Source organism: Silurus aristotelis (genome assembly GCF_946808225.1).
Source record: "Silurus aristotelis genome assembly, chromosome: 7".
Classification (NCBI taxonomy): Eukaryota; Metazoa; Chordata; class Actinopteri; order Siluriformes; family Siluridae; genus Silurus; species Silurus aristotelis.
The window spans coordinates 30,586,440-30,608,131 of record NC_139580.1 but is presented as its reverse complement, the minus strand read 5'-3'; the positions used below and the strand labels follow the sequence as shown (position 1 = coordinate 30,608,131).

The window sequence follows — 21,692 nt, the reverse complement described above, 5'->3', positions numbered from 1 at the left end:
CAAATTCTCCTGTGATAAGTGACAAGTAATAACAGTGGACTTTTAATGAACCTCGTTTTTACTGCGTATTGGACCATCCTCGACGCTTTCTTAAATTACACCCAATTCTCTTTTGCACACATCGGCAGTACACCGAACAGTCTTTGTTTGGCCAATAAAAATTGACTATTAATTAATTATTAATCTAATTCCAGGTGCATAGTGATAATATACCACATAGAAAAGCATTACTAGTTTATTAGCTTACTTTTTTAATAGCTTACACTTTGAAATCTACTTCTAGCTGAACACAGTCTTGCTTCTTGTAATTACTTGGTTGGAAAGGTGACGCCTAAATGCCACCTTTATCCCATTTAGTTGGAGATAAGTAGTTTCTTATCTTTTTGGATACATCTCACCCTTATCTCCGAACATCTTTACAATACTTCATATCAAGCTCTGCACTCTCCACCAAAGCCCTTGAGCTCTGGTATTTTAAGTCACATCCAGATTGGGAAAGGACCGTGGAACCTCTATTTCCATGAAGAAAAGAAAGAGCCATGTTAGAAGGGTTGAGGAACACATGAGACCCTGCATTGTGTGCTCTGGATATCTGCTGTATAGCATGCGCTTTAACAAGTTCTTCAAAAAGTACAGTATGAGAATTAGTCCATGGGTTGAGGAATTCATGATACCCAATCTAGCATGTTCCTTAACAAGTTCCTCAACAGGTCCACCAACAAGTATGTGTTTGGTCTTTTCTTGCTTCAGCAGCACATGCAGTAGTGCGATGGTTGAGAAATACACAAGATCCTGCACTGTATGATTTGAATATCTGCTGTATAGCATGTCCCTTGACAAGTTTCTCAACAAGTCCACCAACAAGTAACTGTTTGGTGATCCCTTGCTTCAGCAGCATGCGCACTAGTCCAGGAGTTGAGGAACACATGAGATTTTGCACTGTGTGATCTAGTATGTTCCTTAACAAATTCAGTCCAGAGACAAGCCAGTCCAGTCTGTGGGTTGCCAGGTTGGCTTACCCCTAATCAGCAAATAAAGAACTTCTTCTGTACTCTATTGCTGTTCATATACAGTGAGGAAAATAAGTATTTGAACACCCTGCTATTTTGCAAGTTCTCCCACTTAGAAATCATGGAGGGGTCTGAAATTGTCATCGTAGGTGCATGTCCACTGTGAATGACATAATCTAAAAAAAAAAAATCCAGAAATCACAATATATGATTTTTTAACTATTTATTTGTATGATACAGCTGCAAATAAGTATTTGAACACCTGAGAAAGTCAATGTTAATATTTGGTACAGTAGCCTTTGTTTGCAATTACAGAGGTCAAACGTTTCCTGTAGTTTTTTACCAGTTTTGCACACACTGCAGGAGGGATTTTGGCCACTCCCCCACACAGATCTTCTCTAGATCAGTCAGGTTTCTGGCCTGTCGCTGAGAAACACGGAGTTTGACCTCCCTCCAAAGATTCTCTATTGGGTTTAGGTCTGGAGACTGGCTAGGCCATGCCAGAACCTTGATATGCTTCTTACAGAGCCACTCCTGGCTGTGTGCTTCCGGGCATTGTCATGTTGGAAGACCCAGCCTCGCCCCATCTTCAATGCTCTAACTGAGGGAAGGAGGTTGTTCCCCAAAATCTCGCAATACATGGCCACGGTCATCCTCTCCTTAATATAGTGCAGTCGCCCTGTCCCATGTGCAGAAAAACACCCCCAAAGCATGATGCTACCACCCCCATGCTTCACAGTAGGAATGGTGTTCTTGGGATGGTACTCATCATTCTTCTTCCTCCAAACACGTTTAGTGGAATTATGACCCAAAAGTTCTATTTTGGTCTCATCTGACCACATGACTTTCTTCCATGACTCCTCTGGATCATCCAAAGGTCATTGGCAAACTTAAGACGTGCCTGGACATGTGCTGGTTTAAGCAGGGGAACCTTCCGTGCCATGCATGATTTCAAACCATGACGTCTTAGTGTATTACCAACAGTAACCTTGGAAACGGTGGTCCCAGCTCTTTTCAGGTCATTGACCAGCTCCTCCCGTGTAGTTCTGGGCTGATTTCTCACCTTCCTAAGGATCATTGAGACCCCACGAGGTGAGATCTTGCATGGAGCCCCAGTCCGAGGGAGATTAACAGTCATGTTTAGCTTCTTCCATTTTCTAATGATTGCTCCAACAGTGGACCTTTTTTCACCAAGCTGCTTGGCAATTTCCCCGTAGCCCTTTCCAGACTTGTGGAGGTGTACAATTTTGTCTCTAGTGTCTTTGGACAGCTCTTTGGTCTTGGTCATGTTAGTAGTTGGATTCTTACTGATTGTATGGGGTGGACAGGTGTCTTTATGCAGCTAACGACCTCAAACAGGTGCATCTAATTTAGGATAATAAATGTAGTGGAGGTGGACATTTTAAAGGCAGACTAACAGGTCTTTGAGGGTCAGAATTCTAGCTGATAGACAGGTGTTCAAATACTTATTTGCAGTTGTATCATACAAATAAATAGTTTAAAAATCATATTTTGTGATTTCTGGATTTTTTTTTTTAGATTATGTCTCTCACAGTGGACATGCACCTACGATCACAATTCCAGACCCCTCCATGATTTCTAAGTGGGAGAACTTGCAAAATAGCAGGGTGTTCAAATACTTATTTTCCTCACTGTGTATATATATATATATATATATATATATATATATATATATATATATATATATATATATATATATATATATATATATATATATATATAGGAATGCCACACTGTTGTTCTTCAGTGAAGACAGAGAGAAAGAAGGGACAAGGGCTTATCAACAAAGATGAAAAAAAATATATAATGTATAATGAAATACATATAATATGTTGATTAAGTGTATCCTCATGTCTTGGAGGTGTCGAGAGTAAAGCAATATGTCAGAAGTGATCCAAACTCCTGAGTTCTCACTAGAATGTTATTATTGTGTCTGCTGTCTGGTAAGAATTGGGGGTTTCTCCAGGAGACTTTGGTTCTGGTGCACATTTTTTGCTGGGTTTTATTGCCAATCTAAATATTTGAGAGAACCCCAGAACCAGGTCAGTTTGAATTTTTAAGCTCTGGTACTGTATGTTCACATCAGTGGTGTAAAATATTTGAGTAAATGTATTTTGTACTTTATACTTCAGTATTTTTAGCTACTTTCTAGTTTTACTGAGTTTTAAATATATAAGCAAAGTTTACTTTTCAATCAACTCCATTTAGGATTCAATAGATGTACCTTTTACTTTTTTTTACACTAGTTGACAATGAGCGTTACGATTACATTTTGCACCTCGGTGGATGATGTCATTAAGCTCAACGCTCCTGACATCTTAGACATCTGGACAATGTGGATCTTCCAAATGCATTAATGTAAATACAGGAGAAGGAAATGATTCAAGCTCTTCTTTATAAACAAGCAATAAAATTCAAATAAGATATAATTATAATGCTATAAAATAACTATAATTCTCCGAAATTACTCTTAACATGAAGGTAATGGATCCGAAACCAACCTGATCAAACGTCGTTCCCTATAGCTGATTTGCTGTCACAAAAAAAAAAAGAAAACAAAAAACGTAATGCCGTCAATCCGGCGGAATACTTCCTGCAATGCTGACTCAGCGACAAGGACGATATGGATGAAAAGATGTGGAATTTTTACAAAGTATGATATTTTCTATATTTATAAACGATTTACACTTTAACACCAACCGTTTTTATGATTTAATCCGCCTTGATTTTGTAAAATATCGTAGTTTTGCCGTGACTGCAGTTATGTGTGAATTAACTTAACTCAAATGTGCCGCCTTCTATAAAAAAATATTTAGAGTAAATTTGATTATTAGAAGATGTGCTGACGTCTGACTACGTTTTTCATGTTTTACAGACTGCATGTTTGTTTTTCTAAAACAGAATTGTCATCTCGTTTGTACATTTTCCTTTGCTAATATGCTAACTCAAATCTGTTAGCAAATATTTGTAGCTTGAATCATTGTAAGATATGTATATGAAGTTTCTACATTATATTTACATGAAAACTAATAGTGTACATGAAGGGAAATATGCATTTTCATGCTAAGTTGTAACTATATTACATAAAAATCTAAATATTATCTATTTTTACTATTTCAGTGACCTCATCTGTGTTACGTCATTCCACAATTTTGACTCCGGTTTGGGACAATCACTAAATTATGGCATGTTTTTTTTTTTTATTATTATTGTTATTAAAATGAACTGGACTCATGTAATTTCTTTGTAAAATGGTTGATGTTTCTTGTTTTCTCTTTTTTGATTGTTAGATATGTGAGTTTTGGGAGTGACATTATTCCAACATTTTTGACTCCAGTTTGGGAAAATCACTCAAATGCGGTGTTTCAGGTTCCAGATCAGGGGAAAGCGCAAATTGATTACCGCTCAATGCAATCATCTCACAATGTTACTGTCAGGGTGGCGAACACGACGCGGAAGCGGAAGTAACTCAATCATCGTTTATTAAACACAAAACACATACGAGTCATGAGAGCCACCATTGGCGAGTTATCCGCTCGGGACGAGTAATCCAACATGTAAAGCGATGTCCGGAAAAACGAAAGTAAACTCCGATGGCAACAAGTAATCCAATACGGAGATGGAGTTGGAAGACCGAACCAGTTGGAAAGGCTGGTTGTACGGGATCCAGGCGATCACCAGCATGACCTTCAATAACCAACAGCCTATGACTCGAGAACGTGGGTTTATATAGTCCTCTCCTAAACGAGCCACGGCTGTCGGGAATCAGAGCCAGCGCGGCATAACGAGGCAGCATGACTGCTGCCAAGGGGGGCGTGGCAGGTGAATCCCTGACAGCTACCGAGGGGGGCGTGGCAGAGGGAATACCTGACAGCTACCGAGGGCGGCGTGGCAGGGAGATTCCTGACAGTACCCCCCCTCCAGGGGGGACACCCGACGCCCCAAAACCCACCTACGCCAGGCGGGCCAGGGCACTCCAAGGAAGGCCTCTTCAACCGCCAAGGGTCAAAGGAGGCCCGATAAGCATCACCGTGGGACAGGGGAAAACCAGGAGGAGACCAAGGCGAAGCGGCGTCCGCTGTGGAGGTCCGGAACGGAGTGACGCCCATAGGTAAGATCAGAAGCGGATCGTCGTCCTCAGTGGAGTTCAGTGCTTGTCTGTTGTCCTCAGCGGAGTTCAGAGGCCGTGCGGCACCCACAGTGGAGAATCGGAACTGGGTGCCGTCTAAGACAGGAATCGCAAACCGAGCAGCGGGAGTTCGGAGTAGAACGACGCTCTTGGTGGGGATCGGGAGCTGAGCGACCTCCCCTGTGGAAGACAGGTGTTGCGCAACGTCCTCTGCGGGTGTTTGGAGCATATCCTTGAGTATGATGGTACCCACGGCCGAATTCGGGAACAGGGTGACACCCTCGGCTGGGCTTGGAGCTGTCACGGCGCCTTCAGAGGAACTCAGGGATGCTTTGTCCGCCTCTGAGGGACCTTGAGGAGAGACGTCGCCTGGAGAGGGGCTCGGTGGCGAGATGTCGCCTGGAGAGGGACTCGGAGGAGAGACGTCGCCTGGAGAGGGGCTCGGAGGCATGACGTCGCCTGGAGAGGGACTCGGAGGCGTGACCTGGCCTTTACAGGGGTCTTGGTCCACGTCGTCACCGGCGGAGAGGCTTGGAGGCGAGACGTCGCTCTGCGGAGAACTTCGAGGCGAGACGTCCCCCTTAGTTAAACATGGGGGCGAGACGTCGCCTTTAGTGAGACTTGTGGGCGAGACGTCGCCTTTAGTGAGACTTGTGGGCGAGACGTCGCCGTCGGAGGAGTCCAAGGGCGAAACGTCGCCGACGAAGGAGCTAAGGAGAGAGACGTCGCCTTCGGAGGAGTGACGCCGCCATCGAATGATCTCGGAGGGGTGACGCCGACATCGAATGAGCTCGGAGGCGAGACGTCGCCTTCGGAGGAGCTCGGAGGCGAGACGTCGCCATCGGAGGAGCTTGGAGGCGAGACGTCACCATCGGAGGAGCTCGGAGGCGAGACGTCACCATCGGAGGAGCTCGGAGGCGAGACGTCGCCATCGAATGAGCTCGGAGGCAAGACGTCGCCATCAAATGAGCTCGGAGGAGTGACGCCGCCATCAGAAGCGCTCGGGGGCGAGACGTCACCTTCAAGGGAGCTCGGGAGAGAGATGTCACCTTTAGAGGAGCTCGGAGGCGGGACATGCTGGAGCGGAGAGGAGCTCTCGGAGACTCTGTGAAGCGGAGAGGAGCTCTCGGAGACTCTGTGGAGCGGAGAGGAGCTCTCGGAGACTCTGTGGAGCAGAGAGGAGCTCTCGGAGACTGGAACGGAAACGCGCGCTCTGAAGTACCCTGGAACTGAGCTGCGTGTTAATGGAAATTCTGGGACGGAGCGCTCGCATACTCGGGGGCACTTCCGTGGAGATCCGCCACATTCATCCCAAACATCCCCAAGAGAAGCCCGATAAAGTTGGTGCATGAGCCAAAATTGCCTCCGTTGGCGCTCCATAGCGTGCTGGCTTTGGAGAGAGTGTCACCAGACAGGAGGGAAGTGCGGAAGGCGATCTTGGCTCGTTCGGAGAAGAGCTGGGAACGATTTATCTCCACATACTCGCAGATGTTCCGTAGAAGTCCGCCCACTTCAATGCTCTCACCGGAGAAACAAGCCGGGAATCCCCTCGTGCTGTCTGATGGGCGGGGCGCAGCCGCGCTCGCATGATCCGGCCTGGGTGAGTCCGAACCGCGAGGGGTGGCATGGAGCTTCCGGGGGAAATCGGGAGCTGGATTCGACTGCCGATCTATCGCGGTTGAGATCGCGGTAGGGCGAATCCGCTTTCGGTTTTGGTCGGTTATTCTGTCAGGGTGGCGATCACGATGCGGAAGCAGAAGTAACTCAATCATCGTTTATTAAACACAAAACACATACGAGTCATGAGAGCCACCATTGGTGAGTTATCCGCTCGGGACGGGTAATCCAACATGGAAAGCGATGTCCGGAAAACGAAAGTAAACTCCAATGGGAACGACTAATCCAATACGGAGATGGAGTTGGGAGACCGAACCAACTGGAAAGGCTGGTTGTACGGGAACCAGGCGATCACCAGCATGACCTTCAATAACCAACAGACTGTGACTCAAGAACGTGGGTTTATATAGTCCTCTCCAAAACGAGCCACGGCTGTCAGGAATCAGAGCCAGCGCGGCATAAGCAGGGCAGCATGACTGCTGGCGAGGGGGGTGTGGCAGGGAGATCCCTGACAGCTACTGAGGGGGCGTGGCAGGGAGATCCCTGACAGGTTTTTTGGAAATGTGAAAATAATCTTTAATGTTGCAATGTTACACTTTTGTTCCGTTATGTTTAATGTTAGATTCGGTTCCTTGTTGTTGACTGTTACTTGTTGGCACATAGGTTTTAAACAATTGCTTAAATTTATGTACTGCGTTATGTCCTGCTGCTTGCTTTTTTTTTACTCTGGAAGCAAAGACTTTAACAATAAATGTCTTTAACAATAAATGTTTTCGATGATTTATTTATTAGAATTAAGGAAATGTAAATTAGTTGTATAACGTAAGTAATAATGAGTTATTGTAAACTAATTTTATGTATTAAACAAGCAAAATCACACACACGTAAGGTTTTATTTTAGCTTCAATTATCTACTTCAATTTATTTGTCAATTAAATACTAACAGTTCTCCTACTTTGTGACATGATTCTGTCATTTTATTTGTTCATTAAAGATCCCATTTAAAAAAATGTTTTACTACTTTGTTTAGGACCGAGTTTGATCTTTCACAAATCAAATATTTTTGGCTTCTCACTAACATGTTTCTTGAAGTTGAAGACAAGTGCGTCTTTGAACCTACATTCAATACAAGTAAAATACTCAAGTACTGTTCGAATCAAATTCTCCAATCAATAGATTCAATTTCGTGAATAAATAGCCACGAAATTGAATCTACTCCTACGAGACTGGGTTCGATTTTCAGGTAGACAGAGAAAAAACCATACAATGCAAACCAAGATAAAGGCATGAGGCTCTCGATCTAATATTTGTGGTAAATGTAACATGGAATCTGTCCCAGTGTCCCAGTGGCTGGTTGGTTGAATTACACAGGGTTGAGTTGCACACATATGACACCTATTTAATTCAATTCAATTGTATTGCATAAAATTTTATTTATTTAACGCTTTTAACAATTTACATTGTCTCAAAGCAGCTTTACAGAGATAAAGTGGTAATACAGAATGTAAAACTTTGTTTCTTAGAATTGTAAGTTTCAGTCAAGAGGGAATCCACCCTCATCTGGGTGGCACTGAATGCCCATTCATGATGCCATGTATAAAACAGGCTGGTGTTGTGAAAGACCATATCCAGTATGTATTAAAACAGTGTATTGAAAGTCCTGAATTCTTACTAGAATGCCAGTAGTTTCTGTTTGGAGCTCTTGAGGAGCAAACATCAGGATATAATACTTTATGTGAGTCCACCAGCGACCCCCAGCAGCTGCCATGTGGCCCCCACCTACCTACTGGTGATCCGTCAATATTAGCCAGAATACACACACACATGTGAGCTCTGTGTTCAAATCATTTTTAAAAACCGTCAATAGAAACCTCACACTGTGAGATACTGAGCCTGACAGCAATCACGTGCATTTTGTACTCCGAGCACAAATCAATCCTACTTGAGCAGCTGCCGTTTTAAAGTGGCGCTGCTCATTTAGAGTCTGTCAGTCATGTCTGATTTTTCCATGTTGAACATGGTGACTGAACTACTCAAAAGTCTCTGAGGATGAGTGAAGAAGATGACCAACCACTGGGCTGGAACGTTGAAATAATATGTGGCCAGTCAGATTTTATTAGGCAACATATTACGTATATTTCGCATTAATCAAAAGTGGTGATGTCATTTATACAGGTTTTTAAATACAAGTTTTGGTTATGTAGATTGTGTGCAAATCATATCGCTAATAAAACAAAATTTCTTTCAGTCACAGGACAAACAGGTTCGAACCTCAGCTTGAGTGGGAGCGTGAGCTTTGATTTTAATCCAATTCTATCACGTGGCACAGATGTACGCATTTGAATGAAGTCACTAGAAACAGGGATTTCGTCTGAGCCGTGTCTGCTGCTGATTTGTGCATTCATCTAGAATGCAGCTCAAAATATAGTTTTTTATTTTACTTAAAAATAAAATCATGATGTGATAAAAGAGGAGGCTTTTGAATTCACATTAAGAACATCTTGTACATTGAAAACTACAGATTACAAATTATGTCAGTGATATTTCTTGTTGACTCTTTGAACAATTTGGTGACTTCTCTTAACCATTCATTTGAAGGAAATACCTCAAGAAGAAGAGCTGAGAGGAGGTTTTAATAGAGCAACGACCTTCACTGACTAGTTGACATGAGCTGCAGAGCAACTTACAATGATCTCATTCATACAATTGAGCAAACTCGTACAAGTCTATACAGGGACAGGGATAGCTCAGTGACAAAACTGTTGGCCTTCTGATCAGCAGGTTATGAGTTCAAATCCCACCACCACTAAACTCAGACTTGTATGAATGAGATCATTGTAAGTTGCTCTGGATGAATCCATCTGCTAAATGCTGTAGGTTTATTTCACAATTATTATTGAGCTTGAATTCTCTTTGAGTTATTATAAGGATCCTCAACTGAAAATTATATTCAATTCAGTAATAATGAATCTTTTAATAATTATGATTAAAATGGACATCATCCTACCATATAAATATACACTTAATTAAAGATATAACTATACTATACATGACCAAACCTACAGAAATATCTACACAAAGAGGAAAACATTTACATGCATGTCTCTGTAATAAAGATTGCTGATAAATGTGACATTGAGCTTCACAAGGACGTTTATGCCAAGGAGCATTTTATTGACCTTCACACCACATTACACTACATTCAGAAGCAGTATTTCTTTCTTACTTTAGGTTACTAGGTTTAAATGTTATTCATTTATTGTGCCAGTGGTTTAAAGCAGTGGCCCCCAACCCCCGGGTCGCGGACCGGCACCGCTCCTTGGATCAATTTGTACCGGGCCACACAGAAAGAACACATAACTTTATTTCCGTTCTGATTCTGAACAATGTTTTATTTTGGAAAATTATCGGTTTTTCTCCTCCACATTTGTCTATGACTCACTCTTGATGCAGGTCATGATGCCTCGGTCACATGTCTTACCTCCATCCACTAACACATAACACATTACTGCTAAATTCAAACCCCCAAGAGAGCAAAATGAACGAAAAACAACACAGTGGATTCACGTTTATTATTAGATTTAGAAAATACCAGTTTTTATGGTCGTATCATTTTATTTTGTTGTATTTATCCACCACACATTAAAGAGCGGTCCTTGAAAATATTGTCTGACATTAAGCCGGTCCGTGACGCAAAAAAAAAAAGGTTGGGGACCTCTGTTTTAAAGTGTTTTACTGTCTTGGTGTATCTCTGTAACAATTTAATTATAGAGAGGGATGAATTGTTTGCCAGCAGAGGGCTCACACCCTCATCCATTCCCATCATCTTCCTCACCAGATCATGATATTCTATATTACTGCATCTCCATCACTGAGGCCGATGTGATTCGCATTCCCATGCATAGCCAACGATACGATACATTAAAGATATATCTGAAGCAGCTACTGATCCGATACAACCTACAATACAATGCGATCCGATTTCCATTCGATTCAACACAATTCAATTCGATGCAATGGGAAAAAAAATATGCTCTTCGATTCAATACAGTACAAATAGTTTACTTTCATTTCTTTGTTTCAGACTGACAGCAAATCGTCAGCTTACATAAGCGCATTCCGACTTCTAACGCATCTGATAAACCGATATCCAGAAAGGGTTCAACAGGACCTCAGAGTAAAACAGATATGTGCAGCTTGGGACGGTTTCTCATCAACACCTTTGGTGGTTCCATGAAATTCCGGAGTAAGAACGGGAGCTTTGAGGATGGATTTGGACTGTAGTTAATGTCAACAGTCTCCTACACTGACTCAGGAATACAGTTTGCTTCTGATCATCATCACTGCACCCTGCAACATCATATATCTGCTATAAATGGACATTCGGTGTAACCCAGATGAGGATGGGTTCCCTCTTGAGTCTGGTTCCTCTCAAGGTTTCTTCCTTATGCCGTCTCGGGGAGTTTTTCCTTCACCACAGTCACCACCGACTTGTTCATCAGGGACAAACTTACACTCATAAAGAACATATTCATTTTTTATCACCACATTATCTGTGTAAAGCTGCTCTGAGACAGTGTTTATTGTTAAAAGCGCAATACAAATAAAAATAAATTGAATTGAATTGAATATATATCACGTGACAGCCGATTTCATAATCTAAAGTAAAATCGAAAAGTGATTGTACGCCAGTGACTCAATGATTTGATGATTGTTAATAAAATATTTCCTGCAAACATTTCGCAATTATTTTGCCCTAAATTTTGCCATCTTTAAGATCTGGCCTTTAATCCTGAGCTTCACCGTCCCTGCCAAGTTTCTCATCAGGTTTCTCGGGTTTTATTTCTTGCTCCGAAAGTGCAAGTAGGAGATTTTGTCTACATTATTTTGCACTTGTGAATGAGTGTAACTGTGTGTGCAATGGTGGCTGTAATGTGGTGGAGCAGCAGTCCAGGATCTGCTCCAACACTGATTTTTTGTCCCTTGTGCACAGACATTTCTCCAGATTCTTTGAAATTTTTGATGTGACGTGTTTTAGATGATAAGGTATTTGAATGTTTTCAATTTGAGGTTGAGGAACATTACTTTGAAATTGTTCAACAATTAGTTGACACAGATTGGTGAAGCTCCGCCTCTCTAACACACAATATTTCTAACCCAATCATCTCACTCACTTGTTATGAATTAAAAACATTAGTCGCATTAGTTATTAGTTTTATTTTAATACTTTTTACAGACTTGTTGCCCCATCCCAACGTGAGACATCGAAGCCATCGCATTCAAAATGACCTTCTTTTTTCCCCTTAAAATGGTATATTTCCTCATGTTTCATCATTGGATATGTTTTCTATGTTCTATTGTGAATAAAAGATGCGTTTACAAGATTTGCAATCATTGCATTTTGTTTTATATTTATATATTCACTCATTTATATGCGGTTCAGTCCAAGCTCTATGTGCTTTTTTATGAATAAATAGATGTAAAAATATGGCTAAAATATGTGGACACCTGCCCGTCACAATCATATGTGGTTCTTCCCCACAAGCAAAATCCCTGACCTCAACCCCATATTATACACAATTTTGTAATATTTTAATTTAATTATTATTTTTCCCTTGAAACTTGGTGCTGGGTCAGTGCATACAGTATAGACCTTATTTCTCTAATCATGTAGCTTTACTAATATATATGCTCTAAGATGAGTTACCACACTTTTTATATCTCCATATAAATATATATATATATATTTTCTTCTTCTTTTTTTATATGTTTATTTTGTATTATTATTGTAAATTCAGCATATTGTCCACTAAGGGGCGCTGTTACACCGCAAAGATCATGCCTCATTTCTCCGTCCCTGTTAATAAAATCCGTGTACACGATGATCGAATTTTAGATTCAGTTCCTTTTAAAATATCGATCACTCGAAATTATTTCATTAGTATTAATAATCAATTTATAAATACGCCTGGTTAGAAAATGCGTACCCTTGTTGTTAAGCCCCGCCCCTTTTGCCCACCCAGTTTTGCAGTGCATTGTGGAGAACCGAGTCCAAGTTCTGCAATAATTCAAGCAACCATTCGTCTTCAGCAAGATGCCGACCGTCCACAAGTTACTGCTGGAGGAAGCTCTGCAGGACAGCCCGCAGGTAGGGGAAGCGTGTGTGTGTGTGCGGGAATACCGAGCGTGTGCGTGTGTGTGTGTGTGTGAGAGAGAGAGAGAGAGAGAGAGAGAGAGATTGTGAGTGTGTGTAATGGCGTGGAGACTTTTCCTCTGTTTGCTTGCAGTCATGGTGAACGTGGACTTGATGCAGCAGAAGCAGCAGCAGAGTAATACTGAGGAAGACTAGAGTCACTCCTGCAACATTTACCCCCAACCGGAAGTTTATATAACACACATATGTGATGGTTCAGAAAAGAGGAATCGAGAGGCCACATCCCAGACCAATCAAGTGTGTGTGTGTGTGTGTGTGTGTGTGTGTGTGTGTGTGTGTGTGTGTGTGTGAGAGAGAGAGAGAGAGAGAGAGAGAGAGAGAGAGAGAGAGAGAGAGGAGTCAGGTCGATAAAGATGACATTAGGAAGGATCTAAGACCCTCAAACTTCTCAGACCGTTCCAGTGTCAAACCCTACCCTTCAACGAGATATCAAACAGAACATCAACACCAGACCTACACACAAACCTGATGGTGTACAGTGTGTTCACCTCGACAGTCACGCAATCCGATTAATCAGCCAATCACGTGACCGCGATACCGTGCGTTAAATCGTGCACGTCCGGGACAAGAGTTTCAGGTGATGATGTAATGTTCACGTCAAATATCACAACCTGAACACAACCAAGGGCCAGAGATGCCCAGACTAGGGGACAAATCAAACGTCTCCACGGGTCAACTGTGGCCCTTCCCAGTCTGGACATATCTGGACCTTTGTAATGAACGAGGAATCCCCGGAAACTCTGTTCAAATGTCCATTTTTGCAACATTAAATGACCCATGTTTGCACGTGCCGTCGAGGGGAAAAAACTGGTCCCACGTTAGAGGTCTGCGAATACCCGAATTCGGAATCGAACTCGTACAATAAATCGGATCGTAGGTTTCGCTGAATTGTTCCGATTTATTTTCAAATATAATCAAATCTGAAATGAGAGAAAAAATCGCAACAATGAATGTTTTAGATTTTTTTTGTAAAAAAAAAATGGGTTTGGTCGGCTAGGAAGGATCTTGAGTAGTAACTCAAAAAATCTGTGGTGAGCAGAAAAGCGTCACGGAACCCCACAAAACCTGATGAGGATGGCGTCACGGCGGATCATCTGTCTCCATACCCCCCTGTCCTCTACATCTGTCTCTTTCACACCAACTACCTGCATGTCTTCCCTCACCACATCCATAAACCTCCTCCTTGGTCTTCCTCTTTTCCTCCTTTCCTGGTGGCTCTATCCTCAGCATTCTCCTACTGATATACCCCATGTCCCTCCTCTGCACATGTCCAAACCATCTCAATCTCACCTCCCTCACCTTAGCACATGTTTTACGCAGGATGCCCTTCCTAACGCAACCCTCCCCATTTATCCAGGCTCGTAAAAAACCTACAATTTCTGAGAAGCAAACTTGTGCATTCTTTTACAACCCCTGCATTGCTGTAAAGCCTCTTGGAGACCATGTCTGTTGTTAAAAGCGCTCTGCAAATTAAAATGAATTTTATAGCTGGAGCTCGTCCAAGTTTGGTGCATTCTGAGATGCTTTTCTGCTCATCACGGATGTCCAGAGTGATGATTTAAACTACAGACTTCCTGGCAGCTCCACTATACACTGTAGAGACGTCATGCGGTTCGGTGCAAAAGCGTTTCCACTCCTGGGATCTGGGCGAAAATGAAAATGTTGGTATTTGACAGTTTGTTCTTGGAAAGGTCGAAGTGAAACATATCCTGCAGCAAGACGTCAATCAGCAAGATTTTGAAAGATCCAGGTTTTCCCTGACCCCCTCCGTCAGGTTGAGTGATGTGTCCGAGTGAGAAGACGAGCAGGACGCCGCGGTGCTGAGTAACAGAGCTCGGGTTACTGCCCGTGCAGAGTTTCACGTGTCCTCCTTGTTTTCTCCCACGGCACAAAACATGCTGGTAGGTGTGGAATGCAAGCAGTGGACTCGATGCAGTGAAAAAGTACTAATCCGGTGCATAAATATGACCCCCGTATAAGTACTGTAACAATTCACATGTCCACTCTGATGTGTTAGTCTTGGGGAAAGTGTGTTTTTGTGTGTCTGGATGAGCTCTGTGCCAGCTGTGTTGTTCAGGTTGATTTGTTGAGCGGTTTTAAAAGGGGACATTGTTCCAAGTGTTACAAAAATAAATGTACATTTATGGCATTTGGCAGATGCCCTTATCCAGAGCGACTTGCTCAAGGGCCAAGCAGTGGCAGCTTGGCAGTGGGGGGGGATATGAACTTGTGACCTTCCGATCCAAAGTCCAATGCCTTAACCACTGAGCTACAACTTCAAATTACGAATATAAATTTTACAAATATACATTTTAGCGTCTTAAATTAGTTCCTATTATAATCTATAGTCCAGGTTATCCCAGTGGAAAGGAAAAACTCCCTGAGATGCCATGAGGAAGAATCCTGGAGAGAAATCAGACCCCTAATTCAACTCTTCGCAGCAATTGCAGCCTTAAGCCACTGTTATAAATATTAGTAAGAACTTTAAAAACAGAACTGCTTTAGTTAAACAGATTAGAGTCACATTTTCTATCTATTTGTATTTATAAAGAAATCATAAATGAGATTCACCATTGGGAGTTTTTGCATAATTCTTCTTTTGTATAAACAACATTTATTTTTTTCCTCCCATGGCCCTCAGTCAGGTTCGATACTTGGCCCTCTAGAGTTTATGCAGGATGGTGCGGAGAACGAAAAACATCGAGGTTCTGTGATTTGAAATGTCTTGATGATTAGAGGTCAAAAAGGAAATTGTAGTAGTAACAATCATTCTTTACATCTGTGGTGAGCAGAAAAGTATCTCTGAATGCACAAAACGTCAAAACTTGACAAGGTTCATATTAATAATCCAAAACCATCCATTTTAAGAGAACTATGTGTAACACTTGTACAGGACTCCTGTCCTGTAGTGTCCTGTAGTGTCCCGTTATCACTTCCAGAAACTGGGACATGACCTCGTGTTTAAACAGGGATGTGTGCATAAGGAAGGTTTGATATGTAATAAAACTCAAAAAAAAAAAAAAAAAAAAAGAATAATCTTTCTAAATTTACCTCAGAAAAACCCTTAAAAACTTTGTTGATATGGTTATTCAAAATTGCATTTTTTTTGTTTCTGTTGAAGCCGTCCATACTTTAGAAAATGAACCCTAACAAAATGTAATCCAGTTTAATATCCAGACATTTCAAGTTCCAAAAATACACCTCTCCCCTCCAAGTCCAAGACTTTGCCTTGTCCCCCTCCTGCTTCTTCCTTTTTCTATTATACACAACCTGATCCATCATTTTTGCCTGGATGAAACTCGCCTGGCGAAAAAGTGTGGAAACTTTTATGGTTTTTGAGGGACACATGCATGGTTCTTTTGTTTAAGTGCAACAAACAAATCTATAAATGTCCAGAAGCTTCACACGATCTCAACATCCGGACAATTAGTTTCTTCAAACGTTCAGCTGAAACGCTTTGCCGTGTCTCAAACGTGTTCTTCACTAGTTGGGGATTTTTTATTCTGACCTTGTGATCCAGTTTATCCCAGAGCAGTTCAATAGGATTAAGGTGCGGTGATTGGGCAGAGCGTTCCATGATAGATGATATTCCATCGGTTCGGCTCATCGTCTTGTTGTGTGCTGAAGTCGGTTCCAATAAACCGCAGGCTGGACGGAACTGCATGGTGTTGAAGTATGGAATGGGAGCCATGTTGCTTCAGGAATTCTTTCACTTTCCGCAACCTTCCCTGCTCCGAAACAACCCTAAAGCTTCCACCTCCATGTTTAACTGTTTGGGTGAAGCAGTCTGATCACATCTTCCCTCCTGTTCTCTGTCTAACAAGTTCTTCTGTTAGAGCCAAAAATGAGCCATGTACTCTTCTCTCAGTCTGATGTGCACTCACAGTCTTTCACACTTTGGCCATGGGGGAGTGTGAAACACTCTCATGCTGTTTCTGACATGTCCATCATGCCATGCAGTGGCGTAAATTCATTAGCTGGTCCACCAGGCGAGTGAAAGCCCCGATGTGCTGCCTGACGTTGCCGTTGTCCTAAATTCCAATTAACACGGCTGGAAGGTGGCGAGACAATTAAACTCCTGCAGCTTATGGAAAAGGAGTGAGCAGTTGCTTGGGAATTGTTTGGTGTCAGAAGAAATCTGCAGGAACATCTGGATGTTTTTAATAAGATATGGTGTTAAAATTCATCGAGGTATAATCAGCAGTGATTATGGGGTGTGTTATTTGTGGGTTTTGTATGAAGTGGTTCATTTTTATACGGCTTTTATACACTGATCTGCGGCTCGGAGTCTTTTCACTTGAGAACGGCCCTGTTTGCTGTTTTCAAGGAACTCCACTGAGTTTTGTTCATTCCTCTATTCCAAACAGCTGATTTACTTGTAGCTTTCCTACAAGAAAGTATTTTATCTACGTTTACACACCTTTTTTAAAATAGTCCCCCTTGCACAGCAATACAGTCTTCCCAGGATTTCTGACACTTCTGGAACCGGTACCTGGAAGTCTTCCTTTTGAAGCGTGTCAGTCACCTTTTGTGATCCGTGCTGGATCTCCGCAACGCTGTCGAAACAGCGACCTTTGAGCTTGATCTTCGGGAAGAAGGCAAGGTGGGTCTGGAAGTGAGATCGTGTTTCTGGCGAGAAACTTGCGTGAGCTCGGTGACGGTGCGTTGTCCGCGTGGAGCATCCAGTTTTTCACCCACTGTCCATGATGAAATCGCAGATGTGTAAACACCAAACAAATACAGCCCTTTTTTGAGCCTTGGAAGAGTTTGTGTATATACAAGTATTTACTTTTTATCAAATGACATACAGCCATGTTCACTTATTGGATCTGTAACAGTCCACAGGTTCGAGGAGGAAAATACACATATACTTTATATATATATATATATATATACTTTATATACAAATAGTTTTCCTCATGTAGCTCGAGGTAAATCGAAATTATTTCCGCTTATGAGGATGGAACAACTCTCGGCTGATTTGTTGTTATCGAGTTAACATACTAATACATCAGTATGTTTATTGATCTAAAAACGTGTTCACACTTGTACACAGTATGATTTAATGTAAATATAAAAAAGTGCTGCGTGGGAGTCGATGGCAGTAATTTCCCACGTAGGAGATCCCGTGTTGGGATTTCCGAGTCCTGATCTTTATTTGAACGCCGCATGTCGTTCTTTATGAAAAGAGAACTTTATATCGGTTTGGCGTTTAAATAAAGATTAAACACTTAGTGCAGTATTAACGAACAAACAGTCTAAACTGTAAATGAAAAGGGAAATGAAAGGAAACACAAGGCAAATTCGGGACTTCAGAGGCTCCGTACATCATCAATTCAGCATGTTAGTGTGTGCGAGAGAGAAAAGAGACATTTAATAATTCGGAGTCGCTCTCAAGCGTCTCTCGGCTAAGATAAAAGCACAGCGAGGCTATAAAAAGCATTAGCAGAGCAGACAACGGAGCCGAGCAGCGACTGAAAAAGGAACCTGTCTGCGAGGACAAATTAACGGAAATGTGCTTCCTAGGGACTGTTGTGTCTGCCACGGCTTTTAAACTTTTATGAGGCGTTTATGAGGCAGCGTCTTTACTGAGGAATATACGAGGCTTCAAATGTGTCCGAATAAGCTGCTATAGGAGACGCGGTTCCGGTCGCGGGACACGCCGATTGTGTCGATAAATTTCAAGGTCTTTCAAGGATAACATTTCGACACGACGGTTATCACAGAACAGGACGGAGACTTGAGTACGGATTTACCGCGATTGTCAACTAGCATGAGCTGTTTCTTGTTCTTTTTAAAAATTTTATAAAACTTTGGCCAATTTTCTGGAAGCAGCTTATTTTTATGTATTTCGTGCCAATTTGTATCTTGTTAAAGCCCATCATGTAGTGTAGAAACATCTTGAGGTTTGTGACAGACAGACAGACAGACAGACAGACAGACAGACAGACAGACGGGTAGAACGAAACCATATTGATCCAGACGGAACTTGCAGCCTTATTGTAGTGAGAAGACAAACAGAGTTAAAGTAAGACATAACAGTGCAAAACACCACTAACAGGAATATATTTGGGACTTGTCTCCATACTGAGAAAGTGTAAATGATGTGTAAGAAAATGTGGAGGCGCCGATTTAAGTGTGGCAATAAGTTCTTTACTACTTTTCTACACTACTGCTAATAATGATACTAATAATACTAGCAGCAAAAGTTCAGCTACTACTGCTAACTATTAATTCAGCTACATTCACTTAGTTTATTTGTATTGTCCACGTAGAGTTTAGTGTCATAAATTATTATTTATTAATCCCAAACGAGTGACAGAGGCGACAGAGGTGAGGAAAAACCTCCCGAGAGTTGAGTAAGAGGAACCAGAGTAAAAACATAATCCATTAAATTCAATTGAATTTATTATTATTATTATTATTTTTGTATTGCACTTTTAACAATGAACATTCTCTCAAAGCAGCTTTACACAGATAATGTAGTGATAAAGAGTGAATATTGTGATCTGGGTGACACCCAAATGTCTATTCATTACAGTTCTATCATCATTGAGCTTTTCACCTGTGTGCAATTGCAGCCTTAAGCCATTGTGCCAAAGTGTTTTTTATCATTAATCAGAATCTTTCCATTTTAGAAGAACTAGTTCAGTGTGATGGACGTGTAAAAAAATAAATAAATCAAATAGTGGAACACGTTTTCTGACAGACCTACAAACCTCACAGAACGCTTCAGAATCCATCACGTGTCCCGTTATTACTCCCAGAAACAGAGACATATTTAAATAAAGACCACAAGTGAAATTAAATATCAAATGTTTTTGCCATTGAGATTTTTTTTTCTTACTGTCGCACAGCGGGAAATAAAGTCTCAATGAACTTTTTTTTGGACGTGGCGGAAACGGTCTTCCATACAACACAACGATACACAAAGAAAAACGTAGTAAACGTAGAAAAAAAAGGAAACGAGGGATGCGGAGAAAATCTGGGCCAAAGAAGACGCCAACGTTTCAGTCGTTTCAAACTAAAAATAAATGTAAAAAAAAAATCATGAGTAAATTTATAAAAAAAAAAAAATATTTAGTATAATTTTACTTGTGATTTTTTTTATTTATTTATATACTTGTATTCTGATATTGAAATTAAATGCACGAAATGGGTTTAGTTTTCACAAATGTGAAATTTCAGCAATAAACATTTTTTTTTTTTATGCTTGTATATACTTTGAGTGTCTGAGTACAGGCATTTTCTTTTTTTCTGCCCCTGATCTGGGCAAAAAAAAATATATATAAAAACAGAACTTCAAAATTCAATACAACTATTTATAACAGATCTTCTTCTTCTTCTTTCGGCTTCTCCCATTAGGGGTCTCCACAGCGGATCATCCGTCTCCACCCCCCCCTGTCCTGTACATCTGCCTCTTTCACACCAACTACCTGCATGTCTTCCCTCACCATATCCATAAACCTCCTCCTTGGTCTTCCTCTTTTCCTCTATCCTGGTGTCTCCATCCTCAGCATTCTCCTACTGATATACCCCATGTCCCTCCTCTAATGGTTGACCGATATATCGCTGGATTTTACCGATACCACAAGGTTGATCTCATTAGGGTTTTTGTTGTTCCTTCACTTCACCTGGATTCATCTTTCCCTCAGAAACGAGTTACATTTGTAGAAGCAGAACGATTGCAAAAGTTTTAGCACCTTCATCCAGTATTGCAATTCCATACATATTAGTTGGACATCTTGGAGCCCAAAGATAGTTTGATGTTGAAAGACAAACATAGGGGGGAATAAAAGAAGGAAGGGTGACACAGAGGAAGTTACGAGTAGAAACATAGATGACAAATGATACAAGTAGAAAGTTGGATGAGTGAAAGAATGACACAAGTAGATGGATAGAGAGCGAGCTAATAGTAGAAGGTGTGAGAGAAATTGATTGGAAGAAATGTGCGGTGTGTGTGTGTGTGTGTGTGTGTGTGTGTGTGTGTGTGTGTGTGTGTGTGTGTGTGTGTGTGTGTGTGTGTGTGTGTGTGCGCGCGCGCGCGCTACCGGAGATGGATGAAGACGATAAGTGACATTGAAGGAGAAATGGATGGATGGAGGAAGTGAGTGTTACAGGTACAGCGAGTGAGTGAGATCGAGAGAAGGTGGACTACAGCAATTGAGCATTTAGGGAATGTTTAAGATTTAAACTGCTAAAACACTCCTACGTCTGCGAGTTGTTGGGATATTTGAGGATCTGCTACAGAAAAAAGAGCACAAAGTCGATCAGGAATGAAAATAAAGTTTGATCTGTCAAAAAAAACCTGAAGGGACGTAATGAGTTTTGTGAATGCAGATAGACGGGTTTAGGAGTTTTATCATTCTCACACTTACATTGGAGGTGAAGTCCAAAAACCGTAGTTCCAGTCAGAAAAAACAAATCTCAGTCATGCGGAATTGCAGTGATGAGTTTAGGGAACAGAACCTCAAAATTTCTGACTTTATTGGAATTTAATGGGAATTTTGAAGTTCCACGACTGGAGAAATTTTAAATTGATTAGGTGGGAAGGTCATTGCATCATCAGTGAGAACAGACTCGAGGTTAATACGGTGAATGTTGCTGGAAGAACAACAGAGCAAAATGTTTTCTTTGTATAGAAGCTCGTGTTCACTAAACAAAAAAACAACCAAAAAAGGTTATTGCGACTTTTTTGCTC

The 21,692-nt window shown here is 41.5% G+C and overlaps 1 protein-coding gene across 1 annotated transcript in view; it reads left to right on the top strand.

The window, feature by feature from the left end:
• The first annotated feature begins 12,588 nt into the window (after window positions 1–12,588).
• The window catches only part of appl2 (adaptor protein, phosphotyrosine interaction, PH domain and leucine zipper containing 2), a 31,916-nt gene continuing 22,812 nt past the window's right edge, over window positions 12,589–21,692 (top strand). The window contains exon 1 of the mRNA XM_083546322.1: window positions 12,589–12,925. Coding sequence (XP_083402448.1) covers window positions 12,872–12,925 — 54 coding nt within the window. The 5' untranslated portion in view covers window positions 12,589–12,871. The remainder of the gene's footprint in view (window positions 12,926–21,692) is intronic.